The 17,768-nt window shown below is 37.7% G+C and overlaps 1 protein-coding gene across 1 annotated transcript; it reads left to right on the top strand.

Moving 5' to 3' along the window:
• Positions 1–14,506: 14,506 nt before the first annotated feature.
• Positions 14,507–16,766, top strand: Kif2b (kinesin family member 2B). Its single transcript, XM_051195855.1, has one exon. It carries the CDS (start codon positions 14,638–14,640, stop codon positions 16,639–16,641), a length of 2,004 nt encoding a protein of 667 aa, XP_051051812.1. The 5' UTR covers positions 14,507–14,637; the 3' UTR covers positions 16,642–16,766.
• The last annotated feature ends 1,002 nt before the right edge of the window (positions 16,767–17,768 follow it).

Raw genomic sequence — 17,768 nt, 5'->3', positions numbered from 1 at the left:
AACAATAATGAAATGTGAACACACTAAAGAGATTCTTTTCAGAGTACAGCTGTAAGGAATCAAGAAGCCAAATGAGAAGTCAGTTTAAGAGAATACCCAGGTGTGAAACAAGAGATGGTTTCACTGAAGAAGGAAAAGCAGAGTCCTGTCAAGGACAAAATTATGTAAGATGCAAAGTGAACATTAGAGCCATTGTAGGATTTTCCTATTTCCTTCTGCTTCTTTTTCTTTTTTGATCCATTTTGATCTTGATATAATGTACATCCTGCTTCTAGTTTCCACACTCAACATTTCATCCAAAAGAAAAGTTCATTTAAATTGTCACCTGCCACACACACACACACACACACACACACACACACACAAAAAAAAAAATTGTCCTTGTGCTAATTACCAATGTAACAGATCTGGCAACTGCCTTTCTTTTATATATACATATTTACTTCATAAGAGAAAAATATAACTAATATTTTCAAATAGCTCTAAAGGTCTTTTTATATTTCAGACAAATATTCTTTTACAAATATGTAATTATCACCAAAGCATAGCATTAATGCTATGCCTGGTATACACCTGGTATAGAATAAGTGACCAATACAAAGCATATTGGATGAAAGTATTTTGTCAGTTCATCACTAGGTAGGGTCTCAGAACACATTTAAGTCTTCACACACACAGGCACACACACACACACACACACACACACACACGCCTAATTAATTGGCTGCTTATCTGATAAACATTCAGAAAACACACACACACACACACACAAGCTTACTATGAATTATAATCTTCTCATGTCTAAGTTCTGTGATTCCAGCAAAAAGAATACCAAGAATTCTGTGTCTCTGGACAAAAAATGATAAAAGTCATTAGTCTACAAATATACCTCTCCAGTAAGAAACTATAAAAACAGATAAGGCAAAAAGTTTATAGCTATACACAAATCTCAAGGCATGTGTTAATATAGAATAAATTAAAAACAATCTCATGAAATTAATATTTTATCAGCCTTGAATATTTCTCATTGTTCTTTCATTTTGACAATATGGCTTGTTTAATTAGGTTTATAAAATTGTTTCTACTGGACAGGTTTTCCACTAAGATCTATGTCACCCACTACTGTCCTCAACACGATATGAGAGACATAAGCTACCACCAAAATGTCTACATACCAGCTGGAAAACAAAACATTTGATAATGACATAGGTAATGATTTGTCCAAGGCTTAATACTCATTCTCGTAGTGTGTGTGTGTGTGTGTGTGTGTGTGTGTGTGTGTGTGTGTAAAACAATATTCTGTACTACATGGTAAAGAACCATAAAATTACCATCACTCTTGTCCTAATTTGTCATTTTCAGAAATGTTAACTTATGAAGGTATTCCGAGTTCCATCTTTCTAATTTTTCTGTTATGACTCTACCTACTTCACAACATTTTTAGAGAATCAATAATGATGTGGGTTATGGAAATAGTCTGTCAATAGAGGAAAAACTTTTACCCAGAAACAAAGCTACGTTAGTGCTGTTAGCACATGGATTAAAGTTTTTATTAAAGGGAAACCTGAATGAAGAAAATGTTGGTATGACTAAGCATTGGCAGTAGTGATGTTGCATATAGTAATACTTAAAATTTTCCATACATAAAATTAATAAAAATTATTGTACTACATTAAAGTATCAAATAGAAAATTTAGTACTTTCAATTTTTGTGAAATCATTATAATGGGCAGGTTTTATTAGTTTGATAAAATGTTTGTATTTAATTAATGACACTGACAATTGCAAATCAGAATAAAATATAAAAACAGACTGCTTCTTCACTTCTCACTTGAGATAGGCCTTTTCTGTAAAATTGTGTTTAATGGCTCGTGAAGTGAAATGCAAATCAATCACAAATGAATCATTGATAACACAAATTCTATGACAACATAATGCCAGTCTTTATATCCCATGCTCAAATACCCTGATTCCTACAACATAAATTTTCATTGGAATGAAATTTAGGACTTTTTGAAATATTTCCTGAATCATCGTTTATGTTTTCCTAATAGTTTGGATCAAGTAGTATAAATAGATAAATAAAACAAGCTATGAGAAGAAATGGACTTTACATAATGACATATGCTTATTATCAATCAATTCTGAGTGGAAGCTAAAATTTTTATGAGTTTTTGTTCAGATTAAAGAAATAAATATAAAGAAACTCAATACAATAAAATTCACAGCAGGAACAAACTCTATAGTTTTCCACAGGACTTTAAGATCGAATCTAATATCCTATTAAATCCCTATATTCTCAAGAGTGTGTAAGTATATGTGGATGTTGTATGTGCACATTTTCATATGTATGAAGGTGTAAGCATATGCATGTGCATATATAGATAGTGATTAGATTTTAATGTCAGTCTCTTCCTCAATGTCTCTCTACTTTGTGGTAAGAGAAGAGAATCTCTCACTGAAGCTTGAACTCATCTGCTCAGCAAGATTCTTGACCAGTAAACTCTAGGGTCCCTCCTACCAATGCTTTCTCAGCTCTAGAATTACTTTTCAGCTGTCAGGTCAGGCTTTTTACATGGGCACTGTGAATCCAAACTCAAGTCCTTATGTCTCTTCCCCTGGACCACACACCTAATTCTCCCTGATCCTATCCCTACGTACCTTCAGTCCACCCATGAAATCCTGGGAGATCCATGTGTCCTCTTTGAGTCTTCCTTGTCTCTCTGTGTCTCTGGATAGTAGCATAATTATCCTTTATTTTACAGCTAGTATCTACTTATAAGTGAGTAGAAACTATGGGTCTTGATCAGGATGATTTTTCCAGTTCCATTCATTTCCTTGACTATTTCATCATGACATTTGTAATATCTACTTTTAGGACTTACTTGGTTGCCTTGTTCAGTCTTAATATGATGGAATGTGCCTAGTCTTATTATTATTATTTTGTTTACCATATCCCTGGGAGGTCTGCCCTTTTATAAAGGGAAAGAAAGAGGAATGGATCTGGGAAAGAGAGGAGGGTTGGAGAAGGAACTGAAAAGAGAGGAAGGAGGGGAAACTGTAGTGAGTATGACAGAAGAATATGACTGAAAAAAAAAAGGAAGAAAAAAAAGAAAAATTAGTTTCCCCCAAAGTAGTCTCACTGAGTATATCTATATCTATATCATCTATATCTACATCTATATCTATATCTATAGCTATAGCTATATCTGTATCTGTACCTGTATCTGTATCTGTATCTATATCTATATCTAGTTTGTTTGAAATAAAATGCCCCCCACAAAGGGAGTGGCATCATTAGGAGTTGTGACCTTGTTAGAGGAAGTGTGTCAGTGTGGAAGAAGATTTTAAGTTCTCCTTTGCTCAAGCTACTCACAGTGACAGACCACTCCTAGGTGTCAGCAAGATTTAGTATTCTCATGTACTTTTCCAGCACCATGTCGGCCTGCATGCTACCAAATTCTACCATGATGATAAGGGACTGAATATCTGCACTGTAAGTAAGTCACTACAATTAAATGTTTTCATTTATAGGAGTTGCCTTGGTCATGGTATATCTCCACAGGAATATAAACTCTAAGACAGTATACAAATTGCTCTTAAGAATGTACCCTGTGCCCAGGAGTACATGGTCCACATGGAAAGGACTCAATGGATCTATGAAGTTCTTTGTCTTATACTATTTACTCAGGATATTTATTTATTTATTTATATTTTATTTTTTATTAACTTACAGGTCATTTTTGTGTATTTTTTGATATTTTTATGTAAATTTAAAACAAACTTGTTTTACATGTCAATCCCAGTTCCAGTACCCTCCCATCCTCCGCTGTCACCTCCACCAACCCTTATAAAATCTCTTTCTGCTCCTTAGGGAGGGTGAAGCCTTCCATGGATAGTCTTCAAAGTCTGTCATATCATTTGGAGCAGGGCCTAGGCCCTTCCCCATGTGTCTAGGCTGAGGGAGTATCCCTCTATGTGTAATGGGCTCCCAAAGTCCATTTATACACTAGGGATAAATACTGATCCATTACCCATAGACTGCCTAGTCCTCCTAACTAACACCCACATTCAAGGAGTCTGGGTTAGTCCTATGCTGGTTTTTCAGCTATCAATATGGGGTCCATGAATTCTCCCTTGTTTAGATCAGCTGTTTTTGTGGGTTTCTCCAGCCTGGTCTTGATCCCCTTTGCTCATCACTTCTCCCTCTCTACAACTGGATTCTAAGAGTTCAGCTCAGTGTTTAGCTGTGGGTGTCTTCTTCTGCTTCCAGCTACTGGATCAAGGTTTTAGGATGGCATATAAGGTAGTCATCAACTCATTATCAGGGAAGGACATTTATGGTAGTCTCCCCACTATTGCTTAGATTGTTAGTTGTGGTCATCCTTGTAGAGTTCTGGACATTTCCCTAGTGCAAGATTTCTCTTTAAACCTATAATGGATCTCTGTATTATGGTGTGAGAATTTGTTTTCCCCTGAATCTAAATCTTTCTTGTTCTTTTCTTTGCCTCCTTTTTTTCTGTGTTTTTGTTTTGTCTTATTCTAGTTTTATTTTGTTTTACTTTTATCTTATTTTAACTTATTATTATTCCTTTTATGGATGTTTCTTTTCCAACAAGAGAGAGAAAAGAGGTGAATGCAGATTGGAGGTGGGGAGGTTCTAGGATAGTCAAGGTAGGGAAAACTATAATTAATATATATTGTATGAAAGCAATCTCGTCTCAATAAAAGCAAAATATTTTTCAAAGTACATATAATTTTAAAGTAAAAATTGTGATTGCAGTTGCAGTATTTAAAACCAAGTAAATTTTAATAACACATTATAAAATTTCTCAACAATTCTTGGACAATAATGAAATAATTTAAAAATCTTAAAACATATATATAGAAATAGAGTTATGTAAAAGATGTTTGCCATTACCAATAAAATAAAATGTTTCCAGCTAATAAAAGAACCCAATGTCAAAGCCTGAAGAACGGGGGAAAGAAATTGTGCGAGCTGGAGGGGTTGAGGATAACAGGAGAGCCCAACCAAGGCAATCAACTAAGTGGGGCTCATAGGGGCTCACAGAGACTGAGGCTGCAATTGCAGTTTCATGGGTCTGTCCTAGGTCTTTGGCATATGATTCTTTTCCTTGTTGTTTTGTGGGGGTAATCCTGACATTGGGACTGAGGGTGTCTCTTTTACCTGCTCTTGGTGCCCATTACCTCCTACTGGGTTGCCTCACTCAGACTTAATGTGATGGTTTGTGCCTGGTGTTATTGTTTCTTGTGCCATGATCATTTGGGATCTGTGGGAGGCCTGCTGTTTGCTTCAGAAAGACTGGATGTTTGGGTCCAGGGGTGGGTGGTGGATCTGGGGGAGGCAGGAGCTGGGAGGAGTGAAGGGATGTATTGAATAAGATTATTGTTTTTAATATATAAAACAAGGATAAAAAATTAAATAATTACCTCTTAGCTTCTAAAATCTAGAATTAATAACTAAACGCCAAGGATTTATAATGGAAAAAGAGACCTGATGTTGCAGAGATAATGCAAACATCTCCTAATGATGCACAGTGGGCAATGTTTACTCATCTATGGATGGATTTCATTTGCACCTGTAACTGGGCAAGCTAATAAATATATAGACAGTTAGCTAACAATGTTTTGCCCTCCCCTGTTCATATGCACCTGTTAATAAATTCTCTGCTGATAGATATACTGCTAAGTTGTCTCTGCCACCATCAGGCTAAAGATTTTCTGTGGTCAGAAATAGAAGTTGAAAAGCTACTGGTGTTAAAACAGCTTCTGATTTAGGGGTCTTTGTTTGTTTTTTGTTTGTTTTTGCTAAAAAGAAAGTGGGTGCTGTGAAATGCTGACCTATTATATCAATTTATTTTCCTTATAATATGTTAGCTACATTTGGATCACTGTGACCAAAATGCCTAAAGAAAAAACTGGAATAAAGATACATTGGCTCACAGTTTCAGAGTGTTTCAGTCCATCACAGTAGAGAAGGAAGGTGTTTTATTTAGCTCCATCTTTTGATGGAAGATGTCACTCTGTAAATATGTTTCTAGTATTGTTTAATGAATAAAGCATTGTTGGCCAACAGGAAAGCAAGATAGGTGGCACTAGGAGACTAGGAAGAGAGAGGAAGAAGTAGGGAGAAGTCAACATGTAGAGACTGGAGAGAACAGAGGTCTGGGCCCTCTCTCCGGTAAAATGAGACCACATGGAAATACTTAGATTAATAGAAATGGGTTAACATTTCTGATAAGAAACACTAGTAATTGGCCAACAGCATTTTGTCTAATCCAGCGATCTCTGTGTATTATTTGGGGCTGGCTTGGCTGGGGACAAGGCAGGGAAAAACTGCTCATAAAAGTCTTTGGAAGTGACTTGGTATGGCAGACGCTGGTCACATCATGTCAGACCAGGAAGTATACAACAAAGTGGTATCTTGGCATAACCTTATCATTCATTTGCTCAAGCTAAACTGGCCTTCATAAAAGTTCCCCGGTCTTTCTAAACAGCACCAGTATCTGGCAAACAAACCTTCAAAAGGAGAGCCTGTGGGGAGCCTTCACATTCTAACCACATTTTTTTTTCTGTTTTTTCTCTGTTCTCCCACATCTGGTTGTCCATGTTCTCCAAGATAGAAGGAGAAGGGGAGCGCAACCTTATGAAGTTAGCTCAATTCTCTGGTTCTTTTCTCCATTCTCACTGTTCTGTGATGTATGTATGAGTCAGCATCAGTAGAGGTTGTGGACAGCTTTATACTTAACTGCCTTGAAACTGAACTGTTCCCAATCTCTTTTCACAAGGTCAAACACCACCATGAAAGTTCTTCTGGGACTGCCATTGATATCACTTTAGTGTATAAATCTATCTTGACTGATATGCAGTCCTGCTGTTGTCATTAGGCACCAAACCATGCTTGCACTAATATCATCCTTACTGAAATTGTCCATGGGTTTATTTGACCCAATCCAAATGCTGGGATAGCTACAAGCTACTGGTGAATGCTGACTTCTTTGTTCAGTGTGGGGATTATAGTGACATGGGCCAGTGAAAGCATCCTCTGCAATGTTAGGAAAACAGGTCCAGATGTTATGGCAGTAGGACCGATGAATAGTCTCTAAGGCACTCTTAGCTCTCAGTTGTATAGTGATCTTCTGACTCCTCCTAAACTTAACTTCTAGCAGTTTTGCTGTTGTCAGAAAGTCTCCATGATAACACACAATTTTTTAGCCTTGAAGCTAATTTTATGCATTTATAGTTTAATATTTATCTTTACCCATGTGTTTAAGTTTCTTTCAACTGCCAAACACAGCATCTTCCATCTGTGTGTGTAGAACTTCTGGCAAATTTTAACTTTCAATAACAGATCTGTATAAATTCATGCCTGTAAATGATAACATAGATAGATGATTATCTACATATGTTTATGAATTTGTAATATACCTAGATTTTTTCCTCTGTTTATAAGGATTGACTGAAAGGTTTTGTTTTCAAATTGTTTTAAGTCTCAGAAAAAAAGTCATTAAACAGGCATGAAGGGTTCTAACTTCTGCTGTCCAAGGATCAATCACACATATATTCACTAAAAGCAAATAGCTGTAGCTGGAAGATTCTGAATAATTTCTGAATTGGAGAAGCCTATAGATACATGTACTTGAAATATACAATAGATGTTTAGTAATCGCCATCAAATCAACCAACTACTTAGCGTTTCTTCTCCTTTGAACGAAATGTCTATTTTGACCTTATATTCTACTCCATACAATTTTATTCCACTTGCTTTATAGTCCCAGACAAAAAAGGAAAATGGTAAAACTGTATTACTCTGACAGGCAGATATCAGACTCTGGCAATGATAAGTAGTGTTTATTCCAATACCTACCGAAATACTACTCAGACACATAATGAGTGTTTTCAGTTGCTGTATCAATTTCATCTTGTACACTTAGTAAGTACTTAGCAAGTAGTCAAGAGCAAAAAGAGGATAGACACTGTGGAACACCATGGATTTACTTGATACTACCTGACAGTTAAACATAACAAGCATTTATTACATATCTACCATGTGTTCTTCTGAAGCACCATAAGAGTTATAAAAAATGATATGGCCCGATGCTTGCAAATCTCCTTTGATGGCATGAGGTCTTGATAGCATATGATTTTTACTTCATGTTGTTAGATAGTAATATCAAAGATTATATTTGCAAAGAACCTTGCAGGAAGCAAAAGAACTACTTTTCCCCCAAAACAACATTTTCTTTCATTTGTTGAAGCAGGCAGTTCAAGCATTGAATCTTTAAACATTTGAAATCTCAAAAAAGAAATTCCATTGACCACAGGTGTGCAGAGAACCACCTATTTTTATTCTACATAGAATCATACAATCCTCACATAAAAAGCACTAACATAAGACCTGATTCTTTCCATATTTGCAGTGACAAAAATCTCCCACTGAACTTTTTAGTAATATAGATTTCTAAAGCTCTAGTCCCTAGAGATTATGTCAGAAAATCTGGGTGTATCCAGGAAATCCATACTTTGGAAAACCATTTCAAAGGATTGTGACTCTTACCTCAGTTAGAAAAGAGAAATCTAGCCCAACTACAGCATCTGTTATACAAATGTGTTCTGAATGTCTGTCCCCAAAATGATGCTATATAATCTGTGTTTTAATACACATGAAATATGAATCTGACTTTTAGTTATAACTTACTAGTGTGTTGTATATATACATATATATATATATATGTGTGTGTATATATATACAATTTTTGTATGTCAGTATATATTTACTAACCGTGTGTGTCTATGTCTGTGTAAGCTGATACCTATTAATATTTCTTTCCAAAAATGAGATAAAAGGTCTTTAGAACAGATAACCTAACAGAGTTTTTATTTTATGTTTTCTAGTATGGAAACTACATATCAGCTTAGGCCATTTTATTTATAAAATGGTTATTAAAATTTGTCAAATGCATTCTGGACTGAATGAAATCCTTTTTTAGTTTAATTCAAAGTCTCTCTGAAATATCTAATCTAATGAATTATTATTTTATTTCCAGGAAAACTTACACATATAGATCCTCAAAACATAAACAAGAATAGGCATCTGCCTCCCAATCTTCAAGATTCTTACTTTTTAACCTAGAAACAAAGATTCAGATATATTACTTTAATCCCCTGCTTGCAGAATTAATCTCCAGGCTATATGATGAAACAAACCCTTTCCTTCTCAAGTTACTTTTGGTCCTGAGGTTTTATCACAAGTGAAACCCAAAGTAGAACAGTATCCTTTAACATATATGTTACACATAATATTGTCTTAAAAATATTAAATTGTATGGCTTAGTAAAGAAAACTCTGAGGGCAACTAAGAGAGAATGCTTAAGTTAGAGAGCTAGAGTTGAATTCAAAAGGCATCAAGAAAGATTTCTACAGCTTTGTTTAGAGACACAATCAAACAACACTCTATGTAGAAAATAAACAAAAATCAACATTTCCTTAACATGCTAAAATCAAAGTGAAAATTGAGAATAAGCTACATTCATGATTTTAAAGTTAAACATTAACGTATAGTATATTCTGCATCTTGAAAAGCTTTGTGGATGGATATCCTAAGTAACAGACATATAGGTTTTAAACGGTTTTCACCAGATAAATTCTGAAAGTTTCTTTGGACTCTTTAAAGGAAAAGATTCTTTTAAACTTAAAATGATCAATTTTTCAAAGAGATTTGGGGAAGTCTACTGATCTGTTCTGAGGAACTAAATCTACTTAAGGTTGCAGTCTGATACACTAGACTTCCATGGTGGTCAAACACACCCAACAGCTGTTCCATGTCTATTACAACATTGCTGGAAAAGCACTTTAACTTATCCTGAGGGACTCACATGTTAAATGAAAATAGAAATCACATTCTGTTCTGGAAAGCAACTTTGAAAAACCTTGAAATGGAAATTTTTGTAATGAATAAGTGAAAATTACTAATCTCATTTCCTATTTACTTCTTCCCACACAAATTTCTCTCATGGATATATTAATCTGCTACATGCTAAGCTTTTGGAAAGGGGAGATTTGGATGAATAGGATCTATTATTCAGTTGTATGTAGAGGCATGGGTTTAGCAGGAACATGTGTAAGTAGTGTCTTAATACCTTTTCTTTTCTTCCTTCCTTCCTTCCTTTCTTTCTTTCTTTCTTTTTTTCTTTCTTTCTTTCTTTCTTTCTGTTGTTGTTGCTGTGATTAAAAAGTCCCTGGAAGGACAAGTTAAGAAGGGAAGGATTTGTCTTGGTTCATAGTTCTAAGGAATGGTTGATTAGGTTAGAGAAATCAAGACGGAGGCTGAAGCAGCAGGTCTGATCATATCCATCATTATGAACAGGCATCAAGGAATAATGCAAGTTTGCTACACCTCAACACATTTTGTCTGATTTCTATAATTCAGGTTCTCCATCCCAGGGAATGTTTCCTCCCAGGAATAAGGGGAGTCTGCCTACATCAATTAATATAATACTCCATAGTCAGCTCTTTAAGTTCAGGATTCCTTTGACTGGAGAAACTTCATGAAATTATTTCCTAGGTATTTTTTCCTTTGTTAACTTCCCTCAAATATGTGAAGTGGTAGCCTTGGCCTAAAAACTATTCATCAACCAAATGCCTGTCTGGGCCTTAGCCAGGGGTGGTGTCCTAACTTCATCTAGACTTTCACACTGTGATTAATGCCTCTTTTATCTCATTACTCAAGATTCTCATTGTCTTCTTAAATGAACTCATCCCTCAGAATAAATTGCAATAGGGAGACTTATGTGGATAGTCTTAAAATTTATGGCAGCAAAGATAAATTATAGATTACCAGATTAGAAAATCTATAAAATACCTAAACAACTCTCCATAATTTGAATTACAACAGTACATTAAGTAAACTTTAATTTCTTCAGCCCAGGTCCTCTTTAGGCTGATTGTGGACATTGGCAAGTCCTGAGGATCCAAAGGAAACAGACAACAATGTGTGGTGTGTGCCTTCATACTGAGTGGTGGAAAGCCACCAAGTGGAGAACTGATAAACATATGGGCAAATAACTCCAGGTTCAGTGTGAAAAATAACCTAAGTCCCTGACTGGATGGGGCTGCTAGGGGAGACCAGATCACAATTGTTGAGATTCCAAATACTGTCTCAAGTTCAAAGATCTCTATTTACTTCTACAAAACAGTATAGCTCTAAATTCCAGTAGGGTTAAGGGAGATGAACGGTGCATTAGAGTTTAGAAAGGGAATAAATTTTAAAAGCAAGAAAATACAGTTAATATTCACAAAGGATAGAATGAGGAACCATCACTCAGTGGATAGAAGACTTGCTATCCAAGCATGGGATCTCTAGTCAGATCACCAGAAACCACAGAGAAGCTTGGCAAGCCAGGGTGTCTTAAATACCACAATGGGAGACAGTGAGAGTAGGATAGGCAACCAGTCTAACTAAAGAAGTAAGGGGAAGAGTGATCATCAACCTCTGACCTCTAACACACACACACACACACACACACACACACACACACACACATACACACACACACTCTAAAGAGATGCCATTTCAGAAAGCAAATTCTCACCATGGGTTTTTTTTTGTTGTTGTTGTTGTTTTGTTTTTTTTTTTTTTCTTTTTTTGTTTTTAATTCCTGTAGGCATCTACAGATGCAGGACTTGGAGTCTATTTTATCAATTATTTAACTAATTGGCTATACTTGAAGTTAATCTGAGGAAACAAATAAGATATTCTAGGGAGACCACAGAAGACTAGAACTGAGAAAAAGGCTCTCCAATGGGGACAGGGAAATCACTGTTGGTAGGTTAGAGAGAAAAAAGAATCAAAGTAACACAAAGAAAACCTTAGTCTCTGATGTTTGGCATTACAATCAGGGCCCTCTATAGCCTAGCTGTAAGAATTACTAGCCTAAGAGACAAAATATGGCAAGTATGGGAGAACACGGTTTGCATTTTTGACCATGATCTAAGTATTAATTAAATTTAATTATAAGTGGTACATATATGCTGGCTAGTTTTATGTCAACTTGACACAAGCTAAAGTAATATAAAAGGAAGAGTAACAATTAATAAAATGTCCTCAAAAGATTCAGCAATAGGATATTTTCTTAATTATTAATTGGTAGAGGAGAGCCCAGATATATGAATGGTGCCATCCCTGTCTGGTGGTACTGGATTTTATAATAAAGGAGGTTGAGCAAGCCGCTCCAGGTCCCAGCCTTGCTTTAGTTTCTGTCTTAACTTCCTTCTATGATGTAGAAGTTGAAGGCAAATAAACTCTTGCTTCCCCAACTTATTTTTGATCATGGTCTTTCATCACAGCAACAGTAACCCAAACTAAGACAACATATACACATTTTGCACACACACTAACATCTCATGTCTCCTACTTCCCTGCTACTTTCAACTCACCAGAAATATCTCATATTCATTTCTATTCATTTTGTTTGAGACTGACTTAGACAAATCTGAGCTATCTGTGTGACTTTGGTTTTGGAGGTCTCTTTTGGAACCTGGTGAGATCATCAGAAGCACAGGTAAAACAAGTGATTTCTCTCTCTCTGAATCACTCAAGAGTCAATATTACTTCAGAGTTAAAATGTAGGGCCCTATGAGGTCATCCCCCTTCTTTGACTGGTTGTCGACAGGGCTGAAGACCAAGTTTTAAAAGATAAATCTTATAAACAGGCTATTAGGGCTGGGGGGTGAGGCTGAGTTGGTAAAGGGCTTGCCTAGCATGCATGAAGCCCAAGATTGTATGCTCAGAACAATATAAAGCATAAGGTGGCAGTTCATACTTTGTGGGTGCCCAAAATACTGCTCCCGACAATATTTGTAATCTCAACACTGGAAGATGGAAGCAGGATGGTGGAAAGTTCAAGGTAATTATAAACGAAATATATAAGTTTGAGGCCAACTTGTGCTACATGAGATCCTAAGACCCTATCTCAAAAAAAAAAAAAAAAAAAAAAAAAAAAAAAAAAAAAAGGCAAGAAAAAAGAAAAAGTAAAATGTAACAAATAGAGGGAATGGGGATATTTACAGAATGCCTGTGAAATAACAATTCAATAAAAATAATTTACTTAATGCACAAGTTTAATTATTGCTAATATGGACAATTAAACATTTTTAAATTATAAAATGATATACAGTTCTTTCTCTTTTTCCATTGGTATTCAAAACCTTATGTTTTTCCTTATCAAGTGATCTAAGATTTACAAAATTTTCTGTAGAGGACAAGGAAGTCCTGTTATAATAGAATTTATTTCTGTAGTGACCCTTGTTCCTGAAGAAAGTTGTAAGGAAGCTTGACTGCAGCATGTATTCTCAGAGCCATGACTACAAACATAACTCCCACTCAGAGGACAATGTTCATGAGGGAACAGAGTTGGGCATCCTTGTCATTTTCATCCTCAGATTATCTGAACATTAGTCATTTTTATTTGAAAGGAAGTCACCCCACACAAAACATGTTCACTCTTGAGTAAATACACTTTCCACTCAGGTGACCTCAGCTATTTTGCTACTAACTCTGCTCCTACTCCTTCCTTAGCAACATGTAAAGTGCTCCAGAGAGGTAGAGACAGAGACAGAAAGAGAGAGGGAGGGGGGAAGGAGGGAAGATGATGCGAAGGATTGGGGGTGGCATGTATTATTTCTTTCCACTGTGGTAATGTGGTCAGAGGTGTAATTACTGAAGGGGTTTGGGGTGTAATTACTGATTTGTTCTCAAGCTCAGTGGTGACAACAAACACAACACTCACTTTGTAGATGTCAGAATCACTTGGGATGTGATAAGCATCTTGTGTTTGCAAAGCTCAAATACTGTACCGAAGAAGTTCTGCCTTCGCAAATTACAATGACCTGTTCCATTCAACTCATTCTGATTTTGTAATGAGAAAGTCCATTAAGCTTGCATAACTTTATTTTCTGTGAGTAGTCGACAAGTATGGAAGAGGATGGGGCCAATTAGAGGGTTCTTCTGCAGTATATTGCATTTTTTTTTTTCGTGAAGCCTCAGATTTGTAATTTCCTACCTTCATCTGTCCCCACTGATACCTGGAGAGTTCAAGGGGATTTCATAGCTGTCCTTAAACTGAACAACAGATGTCAGGTTAAGACCTCAGGGGAGAATGGACATGTCCAAAGCATATATGATACTGAACATTCGTGGTGCTTACACTAACCAAAACCACAATTCCTATATCTGTATTTTTTCCTATATTTTTTCACCCCTAGATCCAGACATCACCCCTGTCCTCTTCCCCCAAACACACAGTCCTTAGATCCATCCATGTTCACTGATAGGGGACAAACTATTTCAGCAGCTTCTATACTCGTCAAACAACACAGATGGTGCCACTGACTTATTTTTTTATACCTACAGGCTTTCATCTCTTCCGTATCTTCTCTTGGTCCCTTTGTGACGCAAGGACCCTCAGCCAATGGCCTATCACTTGCCTCACAAAGGCTGGAGCAACGAACACCCGTGCTCGAGCTCCAGGCATTCAGGCTGGCTTGGACTCAGGTCCTGCTGCCTGCGCCAACGCCAAAAGGCTCAGAAAGCGAGCCCTGGTAACTCCACCACTCATCATGGCCAGCCAGTTCTGCGTTCCTCTAGCCCCACGCCTCTCACCCCTTAAACCTTTGAAATCCCACTTCACAGACTTCCAGGTGGGTATCTGTGTGGCGATCCAGCGCAGCGACAAACGGATCCACCTGGCTGTGGTCACAGAGATCAACAGAGAAAACTCTTGGGTGACAGTAGAGTGGGTTGAGAAAGGAGTCAAAAAGGGAAAGAGGATCGAACTAGAGACTGTATTTCTGTTAAATCCAGCTCTGGCCTCTGCTGAACAACGGTCACACAGATCCCTGCGCACAGTGTCTGTAATACCCCCTACTGCCATCGGGGACCAGCGTACAGCCACCAAGTGGATTGCGATGATCCCTCACAGAAACGAAACACCCTCAGGGGACAGCCAAGCCCTGGTGGTCCCCAGCAACCCTTGTCTGATGAAGCGAAAGAAATCCCCCTGCCTAAGGGAAATTGAAAAACTGCAGAAGCAGCGAGAAAAGCGCAGGCGACTGCAGCTAGAGATCCGAGCTAGACGAGCGCTTGACATCAACACTGGAAACCCGAACTATGAGACCATGCGTATGATTGAGGAGTACCGTAGGAATCTCGACAGCAGTAAGATGTCCAGCCTGGAGCCCCCAGAAGACCACCGGATTTGTGTGTGCGTGAGGAAGCGCCCTCTTAATGAGAGAGAGACAACCATGAAGGACCTAGATATCATCACTATCCCTTCGCACAATGTGGTCATGGTGCACGAATCTAAACAAAAGGTGGACCTGACCCGCTACTTGGAAAACCAGACCTTCTGTTTTGACCATGCTTTTGATGACACAGCATCCAATGAGTTAGTTTACCAGTTCACTGCCCGGCCTCTAGTGGAGTCCATCTTCCGGAAGGGCATGGCCACTTGCTTTGCCTATGGGCAGACTGGCAGTGGGAAAACTCACACCATGGGTGGAGCCTTTTCCGGAAAGGCCCAAGATTGTTCTAAAGGAATTTATGCCCTAGTGGCTCGGGATGTCTTTCTCCTACTGAGAAACCCTGCCTATGAGAAATTGGAACTCAGAGTCTATGGGACATTTTTTGAGATTTATGGCGGCAAAGTGTATGATCTGTTAAACTGGAAGAAGAAGCTGCAAGTCCTAGAAGATGGAAATCAGCAAGTGCAAGTTGTGGGGCTGCAGGAGCAGGAAGTGTCTTGTGTGGAGGAAGTCCTGAATCTGGTGGAGGTTGGAAACAGCTGTCGGACTTCTGGACAGACCTCTGTCAATGCCCACTCATCTAGGAGTCACGCGGTGTTCCAGCTCATCCTCAAGTCTGGAGGGAAACTGCATGGCAAGTTTTCCCTGGTTGACTTAGCTGGGAATGAAAGGGGGGCAGATACTGCCAAAGCCACACGAAAGAGACAGCTGGAAGGGGCCGAGATAAATAAGAGTCTCCTGGCCCTGAAGGAATGCATCAGGGCTTTGGGGAAGAACAAATCTCACACCCCATTCAGAGCCAGCAAACTCACGCAGGTGCTACGGGACTCCTTCATAGGGCAGAATTCCTCCACCTGCATGATTGCTACTATCTCGCCTGGAATGACTTCTTGTGAAAATACCCTCAATACTTTAAGATATGCGAACCGAGTCAAGGAATTAGCTTTAGAGTCAAGGCCCTACCAGCACTGCCTCTCTCCAACTGACCATGAAGTACCAGTAGTGTTAGAAAAGGAGGACACTAATTCAGAAAAGCCCCTTCAGGGGCAGGGATTTATTCAAATACCTATTGTACAGAATGTGGAAGAGAAAGAAAGCAACGAAATCGCCTTAACAAAGGACACAGTAGCTTCATGGAGGAGATCTAGCCAGTGGTGGGAGGCCATCCAGGAGACAGCGGATGGAGTAAACGGTGATGTGGATTTTTGCATTGCTCAGTCACTGTCCATTTTGGAGCAGAAAATCGGTGTTCTGACTGAGATCCAAAAGAAGCTCCAGTTGCTACGAGTTGACCTCCAAAAGAAAAGCCAAGTCGAGTGACATGGAAGGCCAGAGATCAGGAATGAAATCTTAGATACAGTTCTGAAGTTTCTACCTCTTATTACAGAAGAAATCTGTCCAAATTATCTAAGCATAAAGGTCCCCTGGAGAGCTTACACCTTAAATCATCCTGGTCAAAAATGTCGTCTTTTCTTCTTCCTCTGTATTTCCATAGTGTAGTTTGCTTTCCTTCTGTGTGTCACTGTAAAGATTTTGCCATATCCTTGTCAGTATTGACAACTGACAGTGTTTATTGTTACAAATGGGGTAGGGGAATGCTAATATAATGTGGATCTTGAGAGATTTTGCTAAATATTACATAATATGAGGAATTGCCTCTCACACAAATAATTACCCATAATTTTTTAAAAAATTAAAATAGTCCTGAGGTTGAGAAACCCTGCTGTAGAAGAAACCAGCTGCAATGATTAGATTCCTTAAATGTGTAGCTGGCAAAGCAAAATACTGTGATTTAAAGGGATGAACATGAAAACACCAAGCAAGAGTCAGATACCAACTTACAAATCTTTCTAAGTCACACTGTTGTGTGGATTCAATTGGTTTCTGAGATTGAATCATTCTGGGAAGAGAAAAACAGAAACCAGCTGTTTGAGACTATGTTTGAGAGCCTAGAATTGAGAGGGTTTTGATCTAAGCATTTCAGTTATAATTATTGTAATTATTCCTGAGTCTGTGTGTGTGTGTCTGTTTCAGAGTGTGTTTCTGTTTGTGAGGGAAATTTTGACATCTTTAATTTTTCACGTATTATGTTTTTCACTGATATACTTTATGAAAAAGAATTTTGAAAAAGGTTTCAAATTGGGGCAAGAGTCAGCAAACAGAAAAGTTCCCATATATAGGGCAATATAGTCAACAACTGCCTAAAGCACATGAAAAGATTATGAGAAAATTTAATGTGTTGGGTAAATTAAATATAGATAATCATTCTAGATTCAAGACTCAAGAAATCTATCTTTTAAAATGAAGAATGTTAATCTAACATGGGAATGGGACCACAGTGATTTACTACACATAAAAATTATTGCCATACTATCAAAACTCTTGTGGCTCTAAATCTGTCAATTCTAAACTTACTTTTAAAGAACTCAAGTGATTTACACAGAAAT

Source organism: Phodopus roborovskii, unplaced genomic scaffold, assembly GCF_943737965.1.
Source record: "Phodopus roborovskii unplaced genomic scaffold, PHOROB, whole genome shotgun sequence".
Taxonomy (NCBI): Eukaryota; Metazoa; Chordata; class Mammalia; order Rodentia; family Cricetidae; genus Phodopus; species Phodopus roborovskii.
Note: the sequence above shows the minus strand (reverse complement) of the source record. Positions and strands in the feature narration are given on the sequence as shown.